General features: G+C 35.5%; 1 protein-coding gene across 1 annotated transcript in view; it reads left to right on the top strand.

Annotated features, from left to right (window-relative positions):
* The window catches only part of CFAP47 (cilia and flagella associated protein 47), a 479,971-nt gene extending 463,654 nt beyond the window's left edge, over positions 1-16,317 (top strand). Inside the window, exons 63-64 of the mRNA XM_043897451.1 lie at positions 8,068-8,227; positions 15,899-16,317. Of these exons, the coding sequence (XP_043753386.1) occupies positions 8,068-8,227; positions 15,899-16,111 (373 nt within the window). The 3' untranslated portion in view covers positions 16,112-16,317. The remainder of the gene's footprint in view (positions 1-8,067; positions 8,228-15,898) is intronic.
* The last annotated feature ends 558 nt before the right edge of the window (positions 16,318-16,875 follow it).

Below are 16,875 nucleotides of genomic sequence, written 5' to 3'. Positions count from 1 at the left end.
CCCCTGAGTTATATTTTCAATATTAATAGCCCTGGGAAAGCTGATTAAAATTTTCTATTGCTTTATTTATTATGTATTTATTTTGTGACACTGCATGGCATATGGGATCTTAGTTCCCCAACCAGGGATCAAACCCATGCCTCCTGCATTGGAAGCACAGAGTCTTAACTACTGGACCACCAGGAAGTCCCCCCAAATCTCTATTCTTTTAGAAGGTTAAACCCGGCATTAACTTTGGCACATGTATCAGAATAGGTGCCCTACTGGGTAGTATAATGTAAGAAATGCCACATACAGAAAGGAATAATTACTGTAATTATCTGTCAACAATATGATTTGAAACTTTCTGATCAGAGGCTTACCTTTTTGTATATTTAACTTTCTTCCAGCTTCACTAAGGTATGATTGACAAATAAATGTTGTATATATTTAAGGTGAACAGTGTGATGATTAAATACAATATATACTGCGAAATGATTCTTCCAATCAAGTTAACCTGTTCAGCATGTCACATAGTTATCTTTTGGTGTGTGTGGTAAGAACACTAAAGAGCTATCTTAGCAGATTTCAACTATACAATGCATTATTAGCAACTATAGGCTCCATGCTATACATTTGATCTCTGGGATCTATTTATCTTATTAATATAGCTGAAAATTTGTACCCTTTAACCAATATTCCCTATTTCCTCTAACCCCTAGCCCTGACAACCATTGTTCTACTCTCCGCTTCTGTGAGTTCAACCTTTTTAGATTCTGTATTTAAGTGACCGTGTAAAATTTGTTTTTCCGTATCTGGCTTATTTTACTTAGTGTAATCTCCTCAGGCTTCATCTCTGTTGTCCCAAATGGCAAGAGTTCCATGTTTTTTATGGCTAAATATTACTCCATTTTGTATATATACCACATTTTCTTTGTTCATCTGTAGGCAGATACTTGGGCTATTTCCATATCTTGGCTATAGTGACTAATGCTATAATAACATGGGGGTGCAAATACATCTTTGAGATACTAATTTCACTTCCTTTAGATATATGCCTGTAAGTAGGATTGCTGGATCATATGGTAATTCAATTTTAGTTTTTTGAGGAAACTGCATCAAGTTTTCCATAATGTCTATACCAAATTTTAAATCCCACCAGCAATGTTAAGTGGTTTTCTTTACTCCACGTTCATGCTAACACTTATTTTTTGACTCTGTGATAGTAACAATCCTAACCGATATAAGGTGATATCCCATTGTGATTTTGATTTGCATTTCCCTGATGAATAGTGATATTGAGCACTTTTCATATACTTGTTGGCCATTTGTATGTCTTCCTTGGGAAAAGTATCTCTTGAGGTCCTCTGCCCATTTTTAATAGGGTTATTTGTGGGTTTTCTTGCTATTGAGTTCTGTGAGTTCCTTATATATTTTAGATAATATCCCCCATTAGATACATGATTTGCAAATATTTTCTCCCTGTCCAAAGGTCACCTTTTCATTTGATTGATTTCTTTTCCTTTGCTGTGCAGAAATTTTTTAGTGTGATATTGAAAGGTTGTTGCTGAACGATAAGATGCCGAGATTCTTGGCCTCCAGAGGAGACAAATTCAATCCGGGGCCAGAGACGAGGCTGGATTGCTCAGAGCTTTTGTGTAATGAAGTTTTATTAAAGTATAAAGGAGATAGAGAAAGCTTCTGATATAGGCATCAGAAGGGGGCAGAAAGAGTAACCCCCACCCCAAGCTAGTATTCAGCTGGATGTTACATAGTCACTAGCAGTCTGTTAATGAAAAGAAAGGAATGTCTTAAAACTCAGAATGGCACCAGGCCCCTCATCCATAAATTGCATTTTGTGATAATCTTGGCACCAGATGATTCATCCCAGGCCATAAAACAATTGACTTGAATCTTGTAGAACGGCAGATTACCATACAAATAGTTTCATTTACATAGATTAGGGGAACAATATCTGAGTATAACATACTGGCTTGTCAAGTAGGTTCTGAGCCATTTGGTGGAACTGACTTGAAGACAGAGTCTGGGGTAAATGCATAGCACATTAACATAGCTTAAGACAAACATTTCCATAAGAAAAATGTATTGGTTAACTCAAGGTTTGAGACTAGTTAGCTTCAGGTGAAACCAGGTGTCATGGCAACACAGTATTTTAAGAGAAACCTCCTTTTAAATTTGTATAGAGAAGGAAAAAAATATCGATAGTTTGTTTCCTCCTGCCGCTGAAGAGAGATAAAAATATCTGACACTTGCAGCCCACTTCCTCCATCTGGAGACCCCTGGCCTTCCTGCCTGTCACCCTCTCAATATAGTCCTATTGCTTATTTTTGCTCATGATTCCAGTGCTTTTGATGTCATATTAGAAAAGTCTTTTTCATGCTATTTTAAATAGGATTGTTTTCTTAATCTCTTTTTCAAATAGTTCATCGTTAGTGTATAGTAATGCAACTCATTTTTGTATGTTGGTTTTATATCCTGCAACTTTCCTGAATTCACTAATTATAAAGTTTTTTTTCTGGAATCATTGTACAAATAAAATCAAAGATAATGATCTTAGAGGAAAAGCTTTTAGTTTTTCAATGTTGAATATATTAGCTGTGGGCTTTTCATATGTGGCCTTTTTTATGTTGAAGCAATTTTTTTCTGTTCCTAGATTGTTGAGTGTTTTTATAATAAAGTGGTGTTGAATTTTGTCAGTTTTTTTCTTGCATATCTTGAGATGATCATGTGTTATTTTATCCTTCACTCTGTTAAAGTGGTTTATCATATTAATTAATTTTCTTATATGGAACTTTCTTCACATCCTATAGTTAAATCCTATTTATACATGGTAGTTGATCCTATTAACATGCCATTGAATTCCATTTGATAGCATTTGTTGAGGATTTTTGCATCTATATTCATCAGGGATATTTGCCAGTAGTTTTCTTTTCTTGTAGTGTCTTTTTCGGGCTTTGATATCAGGATAAATTAAGTTTGGAAGTATTTGGAAGAATTCCCTCCTCTTTAATATTTTGGAAGAGTTTGACATAGATTGATGTTAGTTCTTCTTTACATATTTGGTAGAATTCATCATCTGTTCCTGGGCGTTTCTTTGTTGGGAGGATTTTGATTACTGATTCAATGTTCTTAATATTTATATGTTCAGATTTTCTGTTTATTCATGATTTTGTCTTGGTAAATTCCTTTTTTTCTGGGGATTTATCTGTTTCCTCTCAGTTATACAGATTTTATGTATAATTGTTTATACCAGTCTCTTCTGTTCGTATATGATTTTATACATTTAAGTCTTATGTTTTTTCTTAGTCTAGCTAATTTTATTGATTTTGTTATTTTCAAAAAACTCTGACTCAGTTGATTTTTTTCTATTTTTCTTCTTTTGTCTCTTTGATTTCTGCTCTACTCTTTATTTCCTTCTTTCTGCTAACTTTGGGTTGGGTTTTTCTTCATTTTCTTGTTTCTTGAGAAATAGAATTAGATTGTTTGACTTCTTTCTTCTTTCTTTTTAATGTAGGCATTTATCAGTATAAATTTCCATCTTAGTAGTACTTTTGCTGCATTCCATAAGCAATGTTGTGTTTTCATTTTGTCTCAAGATATTTTATAACATCTTCTTGGTTCATTGGTTCAAGATTTCACTGGTTTTTTTTAATTAAAATTTAGTTGTTTAATTTCCATATATTTGTGTATTTTCCAGTTTTCCATCTGCTATTGAGATCTAGTTTCATTCTGCTATGGAGGAAAAAGACAACTAGTAAAATTTCAATCTTCTTAAATTTGTTCAGACTTGATTTGTGACCTAGCATGAAGTCTGTCCTTGAGAATATTCCATGTATACCTGAGAGGAATATGAATGCTGTTGCTATTGAGTGGAATGTTCTGTATATATTCGTTAGAATCATTTGTCTGTAGTGTTGCTCCTGTCTTCTTTTCTCTTATTGATCTTCTGTCTACGTTTTTATTCCATTCAATATTCCATTATTGAAAATGGGGTATTGAAATCTCCTATTATTATTGTATTGCTGTCTATTCCTCCCTTAAGTTCTGTCAATCTTTGGTCTATATGTTTAGATATTCTATTGTTGGGCATATATATAGCTATAATATGTATAATTGGTTTTTTGTTTTGGCAAGCTGATTGGATATAAAATCCTTCTTTGTCTTCTTGACAGTTTTTTATTAAGTCTACTTTGCCTCATAGAAGTAAGGTTAGGTGTGCTCTTTTGTTTATCATTTTCATGGAATATTCTTTCTTCCCTTTAACTTTCAGCCTATGTGTATCTTTAAACCCAAATTTAGTCTCTTGTAGACAGCACATACTTGGATCTTGTTTATTTATCCTATCAGCCACTGTCTCTTTTGAAGACAATTTAATTTATTAATATTTAAAGTAGTTAGTGTATGGAGGAACTTACCATTTTGTTTTTTTCTGTATGTCTTATAGCTCTTTTGTGCATCTTTTCTTATCTTGCTATCTTCCTTTGTGTTGTATTGTTTTTTTATAGTAATATACTTTGGTTCTTTTCTCATTTTCTTTCGGGTATCTTCTGTAAGTGTTTTCTTTGTGGTTACCATGGGACTTACATATCAATTTTAAGTTGATAACTTCAGTTGCATACACAATCTTTATACTTCTTTAGTGATGAACAAGTTACATGTTTTATATTGTGTTTCTTTTAATATTTTTTATAAATTGTTTTTTAACTTTTATGGCACAACTAAGTGATCTATGTACCACTGCTACAATATTTAGTTTTGTGTATTTTCTTTATATTTATTTTTGCAAGTGAACTTTATACTTTCAAATGCTTTTGTATTTCTATTTACTCTTTTCATTTCAACTTAAAGGACTCCCTTTAGCATGTCTTGTAAAGCAGATCTAATGTTAATTAACTCCCTCAGCTTTTCTTTGTCAGGGAAAGTATCTATTTCATTCTTGAAGGACTTTTTTTGCTAGTTATAGTGTTTTTGGTTGGCAGTTTGTTTTTCACCACTTTAAATATATCATTCCTCTCACTTCAGGCTTGCATGGTTTCTGCTGAGAAATCTGTTGGAAGTCTTACAAGAATTCCCTTGTATGTGATAAGTTCATTTTCTCTTGCTGTTTTCCAATCCTATTTTTGTCTGTAACTGTTGACATTTTAATTATGTGTCTCATTGTAGAGTTCTTTGATTTCATCCTATTTAGAGCCTTTTGTACTTCATTAATCTGATGTTCATTTTCTTCCCCAGATTTGGGAAGTTTGTGACCACTATTTCTAAAAATAAGCTTTCTGCTTCTATTTCTCTCTATTCCTTCTGAGACTCATAATGTGTATATTAGTCCTCTTGATATTATTGTGTAAGTCCCTTAAATTTTCTTCACTCTACTTCATTTACTTTTCTTTTTGCTCCTCTTCACATGACTTTTCTTCCAGTTCTCTCATTAGTTCTGCTGGATCAAACTGACCTCAACCCTTAGTAAATTTTTCAATTCAGTTTCTGCATTCTTCAGCTCCAAAATTTGTTTGGTCTTTTTAATATTTTCTGTCTTTTTGTTGAAATTCTCTTTTTGTTTATGCATTATTTTCCTGATGTTGTTGAACATCTTCATGACAATTATTTTGAATAATTTGCCAAGTAATTTCTATACCTCCACTTCTTTATGGTACATTTCTGGAGATCTATTTTCTTTCTTTAACAACATATTTTTTGTTTGTTTGTTTCTTCATTTTCTTTTTAACTTTGTGTTGGGATCGACACGTTTGGAAAGATAGCTGCCTCTTCCATTCTTTACAAACTGGCTTAATGCAGGGAAAGATCTTCACCAATCAGTGCAACTAGGGACTTTGGGAGCCTTTCAAATCTTTTCTGTTGAATATGTCTTTCTTAGCTCAGTTGGTAAAGAATCCACCTGCAATGTAGGAGACCCTGGTTCAATTCTTGGGTCAGGAAGATCCACTAAAACAGGGATAGGCCACCCACTCCAGTATTCTTGGGCTTCCCCTGTGGCTCAGCTGGTAAACAATCTGCCATCAGTTTGGGAGACCTGGGTTCAATCCCTGGGTTGGGAAGATCCCCTGGAGAAGGGAACAGTTACCCACTCCAGTATTCTGGCCTGAAGAATTCCATGGACTGTGTAGTCCATGGACTCGCAGAGTTGGCCCCGACTGAGTGACTTTCACTTTCACATGTCTTTCTGAACTTGTGTATGAAGATTACTAATTAGAGGGGCTTGCCAGTTTCTTTTTTCAGAAGTTTGTAATCTCTCGCTCCCTCTGGTGTCTGTCTTCTGTACTCTGAGCGCTCTGAAGCAGCAGCACATTACCCAGATTTTTTTTTTTCTCAGCAGCCTCTAGACATGTAGTTTGTCAGGTTCTCTCAATTCCATGAGACAAGCAAAACAAAAAGCAGAACCTTAAGCAGCCCACTAAAAAGCTAGAAATTTGAGTACGTGTTCCACTCTCCTTTTTCTGCACTTAGGGAGAGCCTTCTGAGTTATATCAGCTTCTGTCTGCCCTACCATAGGACCTCTGCAGCATCAGTACCCTGCCCAGTACTTTTGTGTTCTCAGAAACTACCATGCATCTAGTGTGTGTGAGGTCTCATCAGTACTTCAAGGTAGGCAAGACAGAAGTCAGTCCCCCAGCAGCTCCATACCCCCAATATCCAAATGTTGGGTGTCTAGTCTACTCTCCTCTTTTCCTTACCTGGGAGAAGTGGGACCTGAGAATCTCCTCCTAATCCTGTGGTACTGTGCTCAGGAGGGAGAAACTATGGTGAGAGCCTGCCACAAATTTTCCTAATAACTTCAGAGTAGCTGACTTTACACTCATCTGGAGGGCAGACGCTCTTAACTGGTTTCAGAATTTCTCACAGTGGAAATTGGTCTGCGTCTTTTTGAATCATTGTCTCCATGGAACTGATCTGGGGCTTTCTTTTCTGCCATCTTGGTGACATCACCCCTCTGCATAGTCTGTTTTATACGTTTCTTATTTGTTGGATCATGCATCATTGCCTAGCATTGGTAATAAAATGTTTTAAAACAGTAACAATCACATTGATCAATATGTTAATATTAATTAGTCCTTATCAGGTACTTTCCATATGCCAGGAAAGATAATAATCTTTATGGGGATTATCAGTTTAATAGAATGAAAACTGAGGTTCCAAAAGACTAAACTGGCTGAAGTCATGCTCCCACACACAGCTAGGATTTCGGTCTAGGTCATCTCTGTCCATAATCCACTTTCTCATACCACCTGCTGTGATACTCAATACACATTTACTGAAAGGATCCCAGAGTCACAACCTGAATCTCCCATGTCCTCTTTGATGTTTCACTGTTGGATCTATTCTAGGAAATTGTTCTTTACCTTCTGCCTGCATCTCCACCGTCAATTTGGATTTTCAGTTCTTCACAGCCTCCCATATACACGGTCTCCCTCCTGCTTTCCTCTACCAAGAAGTTCTTCAACTTCTTTCACAGTCTTTATCTCAAATGTAATCTACATTGACTTCAAGATGATAACTTGAATCTTAAATGTCACTCAGTTCTTTTCAGATCATAGCAGCTCATTTCCAGGCCCAAGAATTTTTAATGAACCTATAAAGTACTTACATCTCACTTAGCAAGTAGAAAACTGAAGAGAAGTAAGCAAATATCACATTAGAATAATAGTAAAAACAAGACTTTATGATAGCTGTTGTGGTCAGGCATTTTAGATATTGAGTTATTTACAAATAATTGAATTTCCATTTGGGACATTGAGTTCTTCCAGTTTTTATAGTAATAGCATTCTATTCATTGTACACTATAGAAATAAGATATGATTTTAAAAATCTTTAAGATTCCCTTTTTGTCACCCTGGGAAGAATGACACTCCAGTAATTTTTTAAATGCCCAATCACTGTTATTCTAAGCATTCCATATTGTAACAAGTATCAGACTCACGGCTGCATAGCACCATTAATGTTTAACTGTAGTCCTATGCAGCAAGATTATAAGCTAAGCCCTATCCCCAATTTTCATACAGAGAACAGGGTAATGATGAAGTTTTAAACATTGATAATATATTTTTGTTCCAGAAATCCTGAGTCATTCACGGCAAACTTCCTACCTGGCAGTGATCCTGAATTTTTTGTAAAACCTCAGATTGGAGAACTTCTTCCTAAAGGAACTCTCATCACTGTGGGTTTTATACCCACAATGTACAGCAGGAAATACAAAGCAACATTATCAATACAGGTGAGTTCTAGAAAGGTAATAGTCAAGGATATTTGATGTCACAAAAGTCATTAAATGACTTTGGGAAAAAAGTTTCACTCAATGATCAAAGGTAAAGAACAGCAACATTATCTTGCAAAAGTCAACATATTTCAACTGTTTTGCTTGTTTTAATTTCCTTTTGGTCAAAAGAGAAATTTTAATTGTGAAATATAACGCAAATGTTGTTATCATCAATGGAAATAGGAAATTGTTTCTTTTCCACACCGAGGAATTGTGGAAGAGATAAATAATGACTGTAAAGTGATTTGTATAGACATATTATTTCCTATAATAACCTATTCAAAGGCTTTGGGTTTCCCAAGTGGCTCAGAGGTAAAGAATCTGCCTGCAGTGCAGGAGATACAAAAGTTACAGGTTAAATCCCTGGGTTGGGAAGATCCCCGGAGTAGGAAATGGCAACCCGCTCCAGTATTCTTGCCTGGAAAATTCCCTGGACAAAGAAGCCTAGCAGGCTACAGTCCGTGGAGTTGCAAAGAGTCGGACACGAGTGAACACAACACCCCTTTATTCAAAGACTTCAGGTGATTTCCAATAGAGATTTTGAAACCTTTGATTTCAAAGGATAAAGGATAAGGTGTTAGGAAAATGTTAAGTTCTAAAATGAAGAAAATTAAACAGAAGATAAAATTTATTTTGAATTGAAACAAAATAGTGTGAAATGGGCCATTAATATAAAATAATGTTAAAGTGATCATTTTGTTAAAAGTTAAGGTAAATACAACTCTGAAAATTTATTCAGTAAGTAAAATTTCTCCATAAAATTCCCCATATCTGTCCTACTATGAACTTTTGGCTAAAGGTAACATTCAAGTTATTTTGGAAAAGATGTCTGTTACCACTGTCTTTTTTCAGTAGCACAGGCACAAGGGAATTGTAGTCATATTTCAAGACACAACTACTGATGCCAAAGTGACTACTATTCTGAATCAGACACTAATTAGGCAGCCCCACTGGCAGAAAAATGTGTTGTTACCATTTTAATGAATAGAGAAAAATATTGAATACTGCTTGAGAAGAGCATTTATTTTCATCTTTTTGAGACCCCTTACAACCCAGGTAATAAAAATATAAAGCATCTGGAGCCTTGCTGCTCATAACTATTTCCTGAGTTAATAATTGATTACTATTATCATGTTAATGTGCTTACTTCTTAAAATGATATTTTAAAGAGAGATTTGTGAATAAAATTATATGCAGTTTATAACATATGGTGGATATTTCTGAAATTAACTTAACACTTAGGAAGTTTTACCAACAAAATTCTGTTTCTGATTTCCCTGTGCAGACTTGACAATTAAATCACTAGCAGCAGAATTGAAGGGTTTCTGTGAAAGAATAAGTTTATATGGGATCAACTGAGAATATAACATTTTGATTTAGTGTAAGCAGTATGGTTTGATAAAGTATATATGGGGAAAATTGAGAAATCACTATTTTGATTTAAGAAATCATTGTTGATCCTATTTCTATTATGGAGAATTTAAAATATGTGCCAAAATGGAGAGAATACTTACTCTCTGTGCACTCCTCATCCCACATGAACTCTTATCATCTCAAGGCCAGTCCTGTTTCAAGTATGTTTCCACCCACTTCCTCACTTCCCATATTATTTTGAAGAAAATCCAAGATTTCCTATTACCTACAAATATTCTCTATCGATCTCTAAAAGATAAAAATCTTAACCATGATACCATTATCATATCTAAAAATTAATAATAATTCCTTAATACCAGTGCATACTAAATATCCATTTGAAAGTGAAAGTCACTCAGTCATGTCTGGCTCTTTGCGATCCCATGGACTATGCCATCTATGGAATTCTCCAGGCCAGAATACTGAAGTGGGTAACTTTTCCCTTCTCCAGGGGATCTTTCCAACCCGGGGATCGAACCAGGGTCTCCCACATTGCAGGCGGATTCTTTACCAACTGAGCTATCAGGGAAGCCCCTAAGTATCCATTTAGTGTTCAAATTTTCCGTTGACTCATACATCTCATATTTTTTCATTTAAATAAATAGTAAAGACGTAGAAATAGTAGGTAGAGTACTATGAATCCTTCTCCCAGCTCTCCCAGTGGTGACATCTTATATAGCTGTAGTAAAATATCAAAACAAAGATATTAACAAAATAATGTTAACTAGAAGAGACCCTACTCCATGTTTTGTGCTTTTCATATCCATTTGTGTGTCTGTTTGTGTATGTCTGGTTCTAGGCAATTGGAACCCATTTGTAGATGTATATACCTATAACCACAAGTGAGGTGGAAAACTCTTCCATCACAGCAGAGGAACTATGTCTTGCTAACTCTTTCAAGTCAAGTCCAACACTGTAATTCCCTCTCTACCCCTGGCAACTAGTAATCTTTTCTCCATCCCTATGATTTTGTGATTTCTAAAATAGTATATAAATGGAATCATGTGCAAGCTTTTGAGACAGGCATTTTATGCCCATAATGCCCTTGGTGTTCATAAATTGTATTACATATATCAAATCAATGATTTTGAAATCATGGTTCAAACACTGTCTGACTCCAAAACCCTGCTCTTAATGATAACAACATGATGTCTCACATGATAAATGTGAAGAATTTTAGAAGTTAACTCACTGTCTAAATGAAAATTGTTGTTTACATTATTATCATCTGTTTAAAACTGTTGTAAACACTAAGTCGACTAATTAATACTTGTAACATATGAAACATATAATTTTCATTGTGTTTAATTGGAAATTAAAAGTATTTTTAAGAACAGTTTAGTTAAATATTACCCTATACAAACTTCAACAACCATGTTAGCAAGCTTCATAAGTTCCCTTTCAATTAAACCATATTTAGATGAGTAAAAAGAGTCTTTTCTCCACTATTATACAGAGCATATAGCACTAGCTTTGAGAGACTGAAGTTAACTTAATCAAAGTGTTACAAAAAGCACTGTAACTCAGAGTGGACAGTCCATTCAGCTTCCATGGTGGACATGATGAATCTTAAATAGTTTATACAAACTTGTAAGAACTCTCAGAATTACCCAAGATAAAACATACAAGGATTGTACAAAAGAAATATGTATATGTAGAGAGGCCTAGGCATAGGCATAAATTACATATATTATTTTTAAGGGAATTGGCCATTATCATGAAATTGTGGGAAATGGTATTATATACATGTATCTTGGTTTGTATTTTCTCATAAGCAGATCCTAAAATAAGGATTCAAGTCCAAATAGCATATTTACCATGTGATCATAGGAAACAGATGTAGAGAAGCCAGGATATGAGACTCAGAAGGAATAGAAATCAATAAAGGGTGCATTTACCAAGGCAATTAGCAGAGAGGGCCCTGGGGATTTAACACCGTGGGCGTTCTCTGGGAAATCATGTGGAACCCATACCTTAGAATATTCACACTTGAGGGGGCCAGGAAGTTTGGAATGTTTATATACCACCTGTCGCTGTTCAATCATTGATTGAGGAATGTTCCCAAGGATTGTTAACTCCCTGACAGCAGAGAAGCCTTCTGAAGTTTCTAAAAAACTTCAAAGAGAAAAAAAAAAATTTTTTTTAATTAAAAAAAGATAATAATAGTAAAAATATATTTAGGAATTTCTCTGGAGCTGTTGTGGGCAGTGTGGGTTCACTTCAGTTTCAGATAGCTTCTTGTTCCAGCTTACACTTCTCAATATCTATAGGCCGCTTCTGGTGTAGTTGGTGTTAACTACAGGGATTTTAATCTGTTGCACCTGTCACTTCTAAAGTGGTTCCCTTTGTTTATTTGGCTTCTGTTTGCAGGTCTCTTCAGTGACCAATTTTCACCCTGACACAAGGTGGCGGAGGTGGTCTCTTGTTTAGGTTGGCTTGTTCAGTCGTGCAGTGTGGAGGGAGGGGCACTGCAGACAAATGTCACTGGCGTGTGTGGGGAGTGCTCGCAGTGTTCCGGCCACCCTGGGTTTGCCCCCACATAATTGTCAATTTGGCGTTCTTATGTAAGAGCACAGTGATTCTTTGACATATTAGTGACATGAAGGTATTCATTTACTTTCATATTATTTTCACTGTCGTTGTGCTCAGTCGTGTCCAACTCTTTGTGACCCCATGGACTGTAGCCCTCCAGGTTCCTCTGTCCATGGAATTATCCAGGCAAGAATACTCGAGTGGGTTGCCATTTCCTTCTCCAGGGGATCTTCCCAACCCTGGGATCAAATCTGGGTCACCTACATTGACAGGCAGATTCTTTACCAACTGTGACCCTTGGGGAAACCTAGGTAGAGGAATACCTTATCTATTTTATATATAGTGGTGTGTATATGTCAATCCCAACCTCCCAATTTATCCCTCCTTCCTGCCTTATCCCCTGGTAACCATAAGTTCATTCTGTACATTTGTCACTCTATTTCTGTTTTCTAAAGTTCAGTTGTACCATTTTTTAGATTTCCACATATAAGCGATATCATATATTTGTCTTTCTCTTTCTGACTCACTTCACTATATATGATAGTCTATAGCTGTATCCAGGTTGCTGCAGGTGGCATTATTTCATTCCATTTAATGCTAATCTACCATTGTATATATGTACCATGTCTTCTTTATCTGTTCATCTATTGATGAACATTTACGTTGCTTCCATGTTCTGGCTATTGTAAATAGTGCTGCAATGAACATTGGAATGCATGTATCTTTTCAAATTATGGTGTCCTTTGTGCATATGCCCAGGAATGAGATTGCTGGATCATATGGTAGCTCTTCTTTTAGTTTTTTAAGAAACCTCCACACTGTTCTCCACAGTGCATGTACCAATTTACATTTCCACCAACAGTATAGAAGGGTTCCCTTGCCTCCACACCCTCTCCAGTATTTATGTTTGTAGATATTTTGACAATGGCCATCCTGACCAGTGTATGGGCTTCCCAGTGGTGCTCATGGTAAAGAACCTGCCTGCCAATGCAGCAGACGTAAGAGACTAGGGTTCAATCCCTGGTCTCGGAAAGATCCCCTGGAAGAGGAAATGGCAACCCACTCCAGTGTTCCTGCCTGGGAAATTCAGTGGACAGAGGAACCTGGCAGGCTATAGTCCATGGGGCCACAAAGTGTCAGACACAACTGAAGACTTAGCATTCTGATCAGTGTAAGGTGATGCCTCACTGTAGTTTTGATTGGCCTTTCTCTAATTATTAGTGATGTTGAGCATCTTTTCATGTGCTTTTTTCTTCTTTGGAGAAATGTCTGTTTAGATCTTCTTCATATTTTTTGATTGGGTCATTTGGTTTTTTATAATGAGCTGCATGAGCTGTTTGTATATTTTAGAGATTAATCCCTTGTGGATTGCTTTGTTTGCAAATATTTTCTCCCATTCTGTGAGTTGTCTTTCATTTTGTTTACAGTTTCCTTTGCTAGGCAAAAGCTTGTAGATTTGATTAGGCCCCATTTGTTTATTTTTGTTTTTATTTTCATTACTGTAGGAGGTAGATCAAAAAAGATCTTGTTTTGATTTATGTAAAAGTGTTCTGCCTGTGTTTTGCTCTAAGAGTTTTATAGTATCTGACCTTACATCTAGGTCTGTAATTCATTTTGAGTGTATTTTTGTGTATCATGTTAAAGAATGTTTTATTTCCTTTCTTTTACATCAAGCTATCCAGTTTTCCCAGCACCACTTATCGAAGAGACTATCTTTTCTCCAATGTATACTCTTGCCTCCTTTGTCATAGATTAACTGACCAGAGGTGTGTGGATTTATTTCTGGACTTCCTATTCTGTTCTATTGATCTATGTTCCTGTTTTTTGTGCTACTACTGTACTGTTTTGATGACTGTAGCTTTGTTGTATAGTCTGAATTCAGAGAGCATGACTCCTTCAGCTCCATTTTTCTTTCTCAAGATTACTTTTGCTATTTGGAGTCTTTTGTGTGTCTATACAAATTATAAATTTTTTTGTTCTAATTCTGTGGAAAAAAATGCCCTTGGTAGTTTGATAGGGATTGCATTGAATCTGTAAATTGCTTTGGACAGTATAGTCATTTTCACAATATTGACTCTTCCAATCCAAGAACATGGTATCTCTCTCCATCTGTTTGTATCATCTTTGATTTCTTTCATCAGTATCATATAGTTTTCTGAGTACAGGTCTTTTGCCTCCTTAGGTAGGTTTATTCCTAGGTAGTTTATTCTTTTTGATATGATGGTAAATGGGATTTTTTCCTTAATTTATCTTTCTGATCTTTGGTTGTCAGTGTATAGGAATGCAAGAGATTTCTGTGTGTCACTTACTGCAAAATTACTTGAATCTTAATTGAAATGTATACAGTAACATTTAGGATTTAAAAGTGTATTTATAGGTAATTATTTTCAGATGGTCTTGTAGATATATTGGGCAAAAGATATACATGTAAAGATCTGTAGTTACATGTAGTTACCATGTGTATCCTTACATGTAGTTACCATGTGTATCACTAGGTTCTGAATGGGAGAGTACATCCCTTCACATAGCTCACTCCTGTGTACCCACTAAGCTCGGGCATTGATGCGGGTTCCTTCATGTAGCTTATACATTTGTACCCATAAGTGAGTCACTTATAAACATTCATAAGTGTTTATAAGTTTATAAGTGAGTCACTTGTAAACATTTACAACCACTTATGCACAATCACCAAAATGTAGCTATGTTTTTCAAATTGAACATCCTTATATGAAGTAAAATGTTATTTAACCCAGTTGTAGTATGGTTCTTGGTTTGTTCTGCTCAACAACAAAGCCAGACTCACTGATTCTGAATACTTAATTACTATGAACTTGGATAGAAGGGCCAGTTACAATTAAAACAGGACTGTTCCAGATGTGCAAGAAATTCCTGAATTTAACATTCATTGACAGATATCACATTACATCTTAAACCCTGATATGACTACAGTATTTTCTTGACCTGAACTTCTCTTGAGTGAGTTTTCTGAACATACATGATATAATTCTTATGTGAGGCAAAAGTCCTGGATAAACACAGGTGGCATTAGGAAACTCTGTAAGAGCAATGAGATTTAAGTATGAACATAAATGTGCAAAAGCTGCTAGACAACCTAATTCAGTATTGTCATTCTGTACAAAAATGCAGAAGAAATGAAGGATTTTTAAGTAAATTCCTGTGTAAGCTGTACTGACTTGGATTTAGATTTAGATTTTCATTAATGAGTTTGCACCATGCTCAGTAATTATAAGTAGTTATATTAATGATATACTTTCATAATCTTAAAAACAGAAGCTTGACATAATACCAGTTGGTTCTATAGCCATAGTGAAATTCCCTTAGATAAATCTTGCAGGGTATTATTTCCATTATATATAGTTCATGTTAAGTGATAGTCTCATGCAAACCAAATAGATGGCTTCACCCACAGGGCAGACCTCTAAGTGTGACTTTTTAGTGAATGTTTTTTAATTCATAAAGCCAAATGCATTCCTGAATTTATTTTCCACACTAATCATTTATTATCAGATTTGTGCCCTTAATGCACAAATGCAATTTCAGTTTTGTGTCCTTCCCATGCCTTACATGGAGAAGAGAGAAGGTGTTAGTTTGATAAGTATTTTCTCACATTTTTCTGAGTCCCTGGATATTGCATATAAAGTCTCTTCCTCTCTTTGTTTCTAGACAGCGGATATGTACTGGTTGTATGAGATCAATGGGTTACCTCAAGTTTCCGTACTGCCGGTGAATGTAAAAGCCAAAGTTGACGCTCGTAACAAGGTGTTTAACAAAAAGCCAGCTCATCGGCGTAATTTTCTCTATGAAAATGCTCAACTCACAAGAACAGGGGTATCCTCTACGATCAAGGGGGCTCCTTTGGTGTTGAAGAATAAATAAAAAATTGTTTTTCCCAAAATATCTCTTGGTCTTTAGTAGAGTTAAATATTTTTTAATGATGGTTATTTCATTTTTCAAATATTTCTGAGGAATACTATTTCAAGTATCAATATAATAGAGCTTCTGCATTCTATTTTAAAACTGACTAAATCTATTCTAAATGTTCTATTCTGTTGAACAAAGAATGTTCAAACTATCACATGATTGCACTCATCTCACACACTAGTAAAGTAATACTTAAAATTCTCCAAGCCAGGCTACAACAGTAGTGAACTGTGAACTTCCAGATGTTCAAGCTGGTTTTAGAAAAGGCAGAGGAACCAGAGATCAAATTGCCAACATCTGCTGGATCATCAAAAAAGCAAGAGAGTTCCAGAAAAACATCTACTTCTGCTTAATTGAATACACCAAAGCCTTTGACTGTGTGGATCACAACAAACTGTGAAAAATTCTTAAAGAAATGGGATTACCAGGCCACCTGACCTGCCTATTGAGAAATCTGTATGCAGGTCAAGAAGCAACAGTTACAACTGGACATGGAACAACAGACTGGTTCCAAATAGGAAAAGGAGTACTTCAAGGCTGTTTATTGTCACCCTGCTTATTTGACTTATATGCAGAGTACATCATGAGAAATGCTGGGCTGGAGGAAGCACAAGCTGGAGTCAAGATTGCTGGGAGAAATATCAATAACCTCAGATATGCAGATGACACCACCCTTATGGCAGAAAGCGAAGGAGAACTAAAGAGCCTCTTGTTGAAAG

Source organism: Cervus elaphus, chromosome X (genome assembly GCF_910594005.1).
Source record: "Cervus elaphus chromosome X, mCerEla1.1, whole genome shotgun sequence".
NCBI classification, from domain to species: Eukaryota; Metazoa; Chordata; class Mammalia; order Artiodactyla; family Cervidae; genus Cervus; species Cervus elaphus.
Note: the sequence above shows the minus strand (reverse complement) of the source record. Positions and strands in the feature narration are given on the sequence as shown.